At 36.8% G+C, this 9,447-nt stretch overlaps 2 protein-coding genes across 13 annotated transcripts in view; one reads left to right on the forward strand and one right to left on the reverse strand.

Moving 5' to 3' along the window:
• GPR34 (G protein-coupled receptor 34) overlaps positions 1 to 2,612 on the reverse strand; it is a 6,683-nt gene extending 4,071 nt beyond the window's left edge. For 2 of the 4 annotated variants that reach the window (XM_008585029.1, XM_008585039.1), the window contains exons 1-2: positions 2,504 to 2,538; positions 1,767 to 1,860 (exon numbers count right to left, since the gene is read on the reverse strand). The gene's annotated coding sequence lies outside the window, so the exon portion shown is untranslated. Of the gene's footprint in view, positions 1 to 1,766; positions 1,861 to 2,503 lie in introns of all 4 variants that reach the window. The other 2 variants (XM_008585023.1, XM_008585016.1) reach the window with 2 other exon arrangements.
• Positions 1 to 9,447, forward strand: part of CASK (calcium/calmodulin-dependent serine protein kinase (MAGUK family)) — a 396,153-nt gene that overhangs the window by 258,291 nt on the left and 128,415 nt on the right. For all 9 annotated transcript variants that reach the window (XM_008585074.1, XM_008585111.1, XM_008585066.1 and 6 more), the window contains exon 6: positions 8,238 to 8,340. In XM_008585074.1, the coding sequence (XP_008583296.1) occupies positions 8,238 to 8,340 (103 nt within the window). The remainder of the gene's footprint in view (positions 1 to 8,237; positions 8,341 to 9,447) is intronic.

Genomic DNA, 9,447 nt, shown 5'->3' on the forward strand with positions numbered 1-9,447 from the left:
CCGTGCCCGGCAACGGATCGCAACCCTCAGTGTTGCCCCCGCACCGGACCGGGGACCGGCAACGGGATGCAAGCCTCGGTGTTGCTCCTGCGCCTCGCTCAGCCAGTGAGCGGGAGCCGGTCCGTATGTGGGATCCGAACCCTCGGACGGGAGCGCCACCGCGCTTCCCAAGCGGCGCACTATCCAGTGTGCCACCGGGCCGGCCCCCATTGAGGGCTTTTTAAAGATACCAATGCCTGGCTCCTTCCCCAGATATTTTTTTTTTTTTTTTTTTCTTCCCCAGGTATTCTGATTTAATTGGTCTGGAATGGGCTTCAGGCACTGATTGCCTTTAAAAGATCCTCAGGGGAATCTAATGTGTAGTCAGAATTGAACCCTTGAGCCAGATAGCCAAACCATTAACTAATAATATATATATTTAACATTTGCTGTGTAACAGACACTGTATTAAGCACATTTATATTATTTTATTTACATAATTCCTACAGTAAGGTGTGAGGTAGATATAACAAAAGAGGTAATGAAAGATCAAGAGGTTATGATCTCTACCAATGGTCACACAGCTCTTAAGTGGCAGTGCCCAAGTTGGGACATACATCTGACTTTTAGAGCCCATGATCCTTTTCACGAAACCTCACTCTTTCTTATCACATATGATCAGCATTTTCTTTATTGAATTCTACCAGCAGTATTTGGACATGATTCCTTTAACATTATCCACCTTAGCAATTTTAAGAGATTATGCCATCTAGCCTTACTTCTTTGGAAAAGGTATTAATCTTTTTATTTGCTATGTTCATTGTAGTAAGTAATGAATCCAGAGTTTACAGAATCACAAATCATTCGTTAAAATGTTCAGCACATCCCCCAGAGCATATCTTCTCAAACTTATTTCTAGGCCCAGAGCCATAATCAATATGTTTCTAGAAAGCTGTTAACACAAAGTACATATCCTGAAACTATTTGCCTCAGTGCTAATCCACAAGTAAAATGAATGAATAATACCTGGACAAGTTTTCCAGTAAACCTTTCTGCTTTTGCTTTAGTCTCAGGTTTAAAGAGAATAAAGCAAAAGCAATGCCTTTGTTTAAATAGTAATAGTAGCCATCATTCAAAACCATGTATTATATGGCTGGCATCCAATTATTTATTAACAAATTAAGAGAAGAGAGACTGTTTTAAACTTAATGGCTAATTTTTGTCTCCTTTAAAGTCAGTTGGCACGTTACAACGTCACTTACTATTCCTAAGGCCATTTATGGATATTTTTAAAACTGTTTGATATGTTAAGAACGGCCAGTGCAGGCAAGAAACAAACCACTATATCCACATAGACTAATTTCCCAGTGGATATTACTTGTGACCCATGTGCTAGATTGAAGTGGTCACAATAATTTGCTTTCTTTTGGGGGGCGGCTGACTGGTGTGGGGATCTAAATCCTTGACCTTGGTGTTACAACACTGCGCTCTAACCAATTGAGCTAACCGGTCAACCCTTGATAATTTTCTAATAGTTGATTACGTTTTTTAAATGTTGTCACTTGGCAAATCCTGTTTGCGAGTTCGAAACTCAGTGTTAGTACACTGTTCCCCCTCTCCCCCCATCACCACCCTCCTGGTTCTTTTCAACTGGCCCACGTAGGAGCTTCTCTACTTGGAGAACAGGACCCAACAGATTCCACTGTGGCCCCAAATGAGCAGGAGTTTTTTAAATGCAGTTTGTGTATATCTGTAAAAACATCACATTGCTGAGTTGAAATACATACCTGTTTGGTAAGGGTAGCAACCTTTCACTGTTTTTAGCTTGACTTGATAATGAATGAATCTATTCAGGCCATGCTTCAAAAATTGCATTAACTGCTGCATACAGAATAAAAATTGAAAGCATATTATTTTAGAAATAATACTATTAGTAGTATATTAGGTTTTGTTATAAACTTAACTGTGTCAAAAACTTTTTTTTAATTTTAATTATTTGAACTGTATATTTTACTCTTTAATATTCGCCTTATTTACTTCTGAAACACAAAATTTAAAATTTATATGGTCTTGTAATTAACATAAAATAGTAATAATATGATAAAGAAAATACTGTCATTGAAAATAGACAGCATCACTTAATAAAGTCAATAAGTTATAGATAATTTATAATACATCAGAAATAATATTTGTTGCCTATGGAAATAAATTTTAATTCAAGTAGATCTGCAAATCTTTATGGCAGTATATAAATGCAGTATAAACAATGTGACTGTATTAACAAAATGATCTTAAATACCTGGAACATCCTAAAGTACTTACAGTAACTAAAAAGACATAGCCTCATTTGAATCAAGGCAGAGGTGTCAGTCAAGCAGTTTACTCAGTGGTTCTAAAAGCAAAGAATCGCTGGTATTAGAGTAGCCTTATCACCATGAATCTGGTTTCACTTTGAATGTTTGGATCATCAAATTTTAGCTGAAATAAAGGCTCATTTATGTAGTTGAAATCTAGGAATACTTACAGTTCAGGCACTCCAGAAGTAGAAGCAGCTGAACCTCAAGCTTCCCTAGACAATGAGACTCTTGGTTGTGTCAGCTGGGCTCTTCCGTCCGGTGGTGGTGCAGTTGGTTGGGGTTTTCTTTTTTTATATTCACATGTGGTAGTGGGCGGGGGGGGTGTCTCTCTTTTCTTTCTTTTTTCAATATGACAAGCCTCAGGCTCCTTTTGAAAATATTAAAAGGCCTCACCACCATGCAACAACTTTAAACTCAATCAACACTTAACTTTAGGAAATTATATCTTCTTTATGAATACCATTCAACTTGATAATCATGGAGTTTCCCTCACTCCCCCAAATAAAAAAGTTTTATAAATTGTAAGCAAAAATATGCATTTTCTATTTTTCCCAAGAAATGATGCTCAATATGCTATATGAACTTTTAAAGCACAAACATTGAATTTCTGTTTCTTTCTAGATTAGTTTTAGAAATTAAGTTACTCAAATAAAATAGCGTTTCTGTATTGAATTATTACTAACATTAGTAATGAATTATTTTACTCTTTAATTTTTTAAGTTATTTGATCTGTACCTTATTTTAGTATATTTTCATGTGTTCCTTTAAGATCTTGGATTTATTTTCTAAAACAGTATTATAATTTTAGGACTAGATGAGACTTGTGATGGTATTCTCCCATTTTTATCACTATGATAAACTCTTCTGTGTAAATTAAAACATCTCCTATATTTTAAATAAAATAATGATGGTATTCGACAGTTTTTATTTTGGTCTTCGTCCAATATTTAACCACTATCTATCCATCTGTGTAACTGCTGGCCCTGCAGTTTAGTGTCATTTCCCTTTTTTTGTTGTCATTTGAAATGAGGAAGTTAGTTTTTAATCCCTCCATAATTACTATCCTGCAGCTTTCTTTATGCTAAATGATATTTAATTCATTGGGCTTTATCTAACATTCTAATTATTTCTAGGTACACTCTTCTGAACATCATATTCTCCAGAGTTTTTAGTTTGTTATAAGTATGATACATGGGACAGAATATTTTTAAATTGTTAGAATAAAAATTTTTGTAGGTCTTACTTCCCCTTAGTACCTCTGAGAAGGAAGGTGATTACTGTATTGGTCTGGCAGGATTTTCTTTTATTGTGGTAAAAACACACACACACAACATTAAATTTACCATCTTAACCCTTTTTAGGTGTACAGTTCAGGAGTGATAAGTATATTCACATTATGTGCAACAGATCTCTAAAACGTTTTCATCTTGCAAAACTGAAACTCTGTACCCACTAAATACTAATCCTGCCCCCCTACCTTGGCAACGATGATTCTACTTTCTGTTTCTATGATTTTGACTACTTTGGATATAGATATTTCATATGAGTTGAACCATACAGTATTTGATTTGTCCTTTAGTGACAGGCTTATTTCACTTAGCTAATATCCTCCAGGTTCATCTATGTGACAGGATATCCTTCTTTTCTTTTCCTTTTTTTTTTTTTTTTTTTTTATTTCATATGAGTTGAACCATACAGTATTTGATTTGTCCTTTAGTGACAGGCTTATTTCACTTAGCTAATATCCTCCAGGTTCATCTATGTGACAGGATATCCTTCTTTTCTTTTCTTTTTTTTTTTTTTTTTTTTGGCAGCTGGCCAATACAGGCCTGTGACCTTGGTGTTATCAGCACTATGTTCTAACCAAGTGAGCAACCAGCCAGCCAGCCCTGAAGTACCTGTATATGTACCACATTTTCTGTATGCATTCATCTGTCATGAACATTTGGGTTGCTTCCACCTCTTAGCTATTGTGAATAATGCTATGACGAACATAGGCATGCACATATCTCTTCAAGATCCTGGCAAGATTTTTTTTTATGACTAAATAGGTATTTACCTATTAGTGTTCTATTTCATAAAATCTAGTGTAAATATTTTCTTCTATATTATGCTATTTTCCCATACATAAGCCATCCCTTTTCAAAATACTAATTTTGTTTTAATCTTCAGTTTCCTCATTGTGACCACATTTTCCCTCAGCATGAGTCAGCAAAGCTACCACCAGATTTGAGTATAATCCTCTAGTTCTTTCTTTATATGACCTTCTTCCTGTTCATTCTGAACTTTCTACTTTGTCTCTGTGTTCTTAGCTCATTCCTATATATCCTCGTCCCCTTACCCTTTTATTTTCTCTTTTGTTGGTATCAGAAGCTTTTTATTTACATGAAGATATAAGTAGAAAAGAAGAAATAAATGTATGTGATTCTTTGTCCCATCTATTAGTGATATCACTATCCTCTATCTAAATCCCAATCCTGGTTAAACTCAGCTCAGCACCTACTGTAGGCCTGAACCCTGACTGATAAAATGAGGACTGCTGGGTACAAACACACAATCCTGCTGATTGGTCTCGCTTCAAATTCATGACCACAAACCTCAAGTGGGCCCCTGTGCTGCCAGCAGTCCTTGTATATTTCTTTAGTCTGTTGGTTCTCAAAGCATGGCTCCTAGACCAATAACATCAACATCATTCGGAACCTTGTCAGAAATACACATTCTTAACCTAATCCCAGACTTGTGAACCAGAAATTCTGGGGATGGGGCCCAGCAATCTGTGTGATTCTGATGCTAATGTTTGAGAACCATGGCCTTAGTAAGTTCATTCTCCTATTCTTTTTTTTTCTTTTTTTTTTCCTTTTTGTCTTTTTTCGTGACCGGCAACGGATCGCAACCCTCAGTGTCGCGCCCATACCGGACCGGGACCGGCAACGGGATCGCAACCCTCGGTGTTGCTCCCGCACCTCACTCAGCCAGTGAGCGGCCAGTCTGTATGTGGGATCCGAACCCTCGGCGGGAGCACCGCCGCACTCCCAAGCGGCGCACTGTAGCAGTGCACCACCGGGCCGGCCCCTCTCCTATTCTTTAAAAATACTTTTTCCCACCTTTACTCTTCTCAGACAGCCAGCAACCCCCTCTCCTTTCCCCACTCCCTCCTAATGATGGTTTTTTATTTCACTGAGAAAAAAAGAAGTGCTCAGAAGAGAATTTCCTCACCTTCCTGCATCCACATCTGCATGTGTCCCTGTGCCCTGCCTTCTCTGCTCTCTCTAGGGCCAACCCTCCCTCCTTATGTATTACACATCCCATCCCCTCTTTTTGAATCATTTCCCTCTCTACAGGATCATTCCCATCAGTACACAAATGTCCCTCTTTAAAAAGCAAAATGAAAACAAAAACCTCCATGAAAACCCCTAGGTACTGCTATGGAGTCTTCTTACAGGACATATTATTATGTAAAACATTTGAATATTTATATGTATTTTCTTATTGTTTAGAAAAAATGGAAGGATAAACCGAAAATTAATAAAAATACAGTCAGCCCTCTGTATCCATGGGTTCTACATCCATGGGTTCAACCAACTTTGGATCAAAAATATTCAAAAAAAAAATTGCTCATGTAGCAAACATTTACAGACTTTTTCTTCCCTTGTCATTATTCCCTAAATAATATAGCATAAGAACTATTTACGTAACATTTACATTGTATTAGATATCATGAATAATCTAGAAATGATTTTGAGTACATGGGAGGATGTGTGTAGGTTTATGCAAATACTATGCCATTGTATATCAGGGACTTGAGCATCCACGGATTTCCATATCCACGGAAGGTCCTGGAACTAATCCTCCTCAGATGCTGTGGGACAACTGTAGTTACCAATGGGGGAGAAAGATTGGGGTTGGGGGAAGAGGATAAAAGCTATACCTCTCTGAATGGTATTTGTTTTACAGTTTTGAGTTTGGAACTATATACGTGTTTTATATAATTAAAATGCCAAATTAAGTCAAAATCTAATTAAAACAATTGAAACTCACCATGTTACAAACTGAAAGCATAACCACACAGAGAATTATTTTACATGATTTTAAAGTAGTGTAGGTTTTTCTTTTTTTATATAATTTTAGACTTATAGAAAAGTTACAAGAATAATGCAAAGAATTCTGGATACCTTTCACTCAGATTTCTCATATGTTAACATTTTTTTTTCATTTGTTTTTTCCTTCTCAATCTCTCACTGTTATCTCTTTTTTCATGTATCTGTATTTCCAAAAAATAAGAAATTCTCTTATATAGCTACAGTACAATTATCAAAATCAGGGAATTTATATTGAATGAATACTGTTATGTAATCTACAGACCTTGTTCCAATTTCATCAATTGTCCTAATAATATCCTTTATAGCAAAAATAAAAACAAGATCACATGTTGCATTTAGTAGTTGTATCTCTTTAGTCTCCTTCAGTCATTTTCTTCTTGAACTTCATTTGAAGAATATAGGCCAGTTACTTTCTAGAACCTACTGAAAGTCCCCACTGAGAGCAGTCTTTGTCAGTTGCTTGCTAAGGAACTTTGCTTGCTCTCCTGTAGACTTCTTGCTGCCTGTGCCATGCTGTAGTTTGCTCACTGTTCATTTGCACACTTGTTTTTCCTCTCTCCTCTCTTTCTCACACACTCATGCACACTTATATTTGAAGGCTCATCTTTCTTTGCACTAGACTCTATTGTGAAGGTTTTTAAACTTCTTCAGGCAGAAAGGATAACTTCCTAAGAAGAATTCTGTGCTTTCATTGGGCAGAGTAAAAGTCCCTCCCACTTCTGTGTATCATCATTAGACAACTTTCTGGGGACACCAGCTCAATTTTATTGCACAGGTTTTTTTTCATACCCACTATCATGTTGGCTAAAACTGTGTCATTTTGTGAATGGGAAAGTATGGAAAAGAATAAAAAATACCTTTGTTTTCCATGCCTAAAGAAGCTTGCCTTTCTCTACTAGCCCATGTTTTGAGACAGGGTCAGATGTAGTGTTAGTCATATTGGGGCGCATCATATTTCAGCAGAGACCAAAGTTCCCCACAATTAAATTTTTTCCTGACACCAGCCCGAACAAGGTCCCAGAAAGAAATGGAGAGGACAAAGTCCTACAAAGAACCCCTCATTGTTACCACAAAGTATACAATATGTAGGGAGCCCTGGTCAAGCAGGATGTCTTTGCCCTAGACCAGAAGCCAGCTAAGTGGTCTCTCTTCCCCCATCTTCTTTCTAACCTGCCATGCCCACAGAGAGGAAAGGCAGGTATAGTGAAAAGACATGCCCAGGGAGAGCATTGAATTCCCTAGGAATGAGGCTCAATTAAAGTCATTAAATCTGATCCATCCATTTAGTATTCCTCTTACTTGGGGGTGGAATGAATAAAGAAAAAAAGGGGATAGGGGAAATGGACAAGGAAAGGGCCATCTGTATCCCCTAAGGGCCAAGATACAGTGGCTCTGTAGGTAAAGTGAGAGATTTCAAGAGATGTTTTAGCAGGAAGTGAAAATATATTTTTCCTTAAACAAATCTAGACTGTCGCTCAAAGGAAGAGAATATTGCATAAAAAGGCAAAAATTATATCTGTGTTTCTTGAATATCCATGCTTTCTGAATAATTCTTAGCACCATGCTCTAATCTTGGAAGCAAATAATTCCTGAAAAATATTGGATGGAACAGGTAAATCTTAGGAGAAATCAGCCAGAAGTGAGAATAGGACAAATAACCCAAGCATCCACAGTAATTTAGAAGTTTTTAATGTATTACCGTATTGTCATGTTAAGTAGTTTTGTGTAAATTGAATTGTTCATCTTCAACTAATTCTTATCTTTGGTTTTGCTGTTTGTTTGTCTTTTTTTTTCTTTTCAGCCCCACTGTGTTCTCCTCGCCTCAAAAGAAAACTCAGCACCTGTTAAACTTGGGGGCTTTGGGGTAGCTATTCAATTAGGGGAATCTGGACTTGTAGCTGGAGGTAAGACCACTTTTTAAAAATTTTCCTTTCAAAATCTGGTCACTCTCGGGCTGGTGTAAAACTTTCAAACTAAATATTAACCCAACCTCAGTGTTTCATACCCCATTCCACCCTACACGCCCCCCCCAAAAAAGCACCATCAAGTAGTTTTGAATTTAATAACTCTGTATTCATAAATGTAATTTTAGTCCCTTAAGAATAGATTCTTATCTTTTTTCTCTTTGTTTCCCCAGCACTTAACAGAGAAGAGACCCTACATAAGGAGATTTAAAACACTGTTCGAAGATGATATTTTGGGTATAGTGGCTTTTAAAGTCAAACTGGCCAAGCAAAGTCAAGTCTAAAATGGGTGGATTAGCTACTTCTGGGTTTATGTCTATGGCTAATTTTTAGTTTCGTACTGTTTTCCTTTTTCCATTTATCAAAGAATCCTGCTCAAGCCATCAGTCTGTGGGACAAGCAGATGTGAATGTAGGCTGATTTTATTATTAGCCAAAGCAAAACATAATTTAAAAATTCCCATGCAAGGATAAAAAGAAGAAAAGTTAAAATAGAAACTTTTTTCACCGGTGTGCAGAGGTGGATGCTAATTATAAATTCAAGTATTTGGTTTTTCATTTATTCCTTTCAATAGACTCCAGTTCAGAATGCTGCCCTGTTTTTAGTTCTGTATGCTGGTTTTACAAATTATTTAGTTCTCCATTCTACAGCTATCAGTCTTCTAGTCAATGCTTTCTGTTTTCTGTCTCCAAGTACTGCCAGCCTTCACAAAGAGGGAAAATATGAAAAATATCAACAGAAACTTTTTAAACCTATCATCTTTCAAGAATGCTTATGTTAAATTTAAATACCTAAGAAATAATAAATATCAAAGTAATCATCTGTTACACAAGATATTTCATTTAACTTAATTCATTGTAGCTAGAACATCAAGCAGTAATAACATAGACCATCTTCTGAAAAATGAGCCTTATGTCATAGTTGTATTCTTTTCTTTTTTTTTTTTTTCCTTTTTGTCTTTTTTCGTGTCCGGCAACGGATCGCAACCCTCAGTGTTGCGCCCGTACCGGACCGGGACTGGCAACGGGATCACAACCCTCGGTGTTG

Source organism: Galeopterus variegatus, unplaced genomic scaffold, assembly GCF_000696425.1.
Source record: "Galeopterus variegatus unplaced genomic scaffold, G_variegatus-3.0.2 Scaffold105, whole genome shotgun sequence".
NCBI classification, from domain to species: domain Eukaryota; kingdom Metazoa; phylum Chordata; class Mammalia; order Dermoptera; family Cynocephalidae; genus Galeopterus; species Galeopterus variegatus.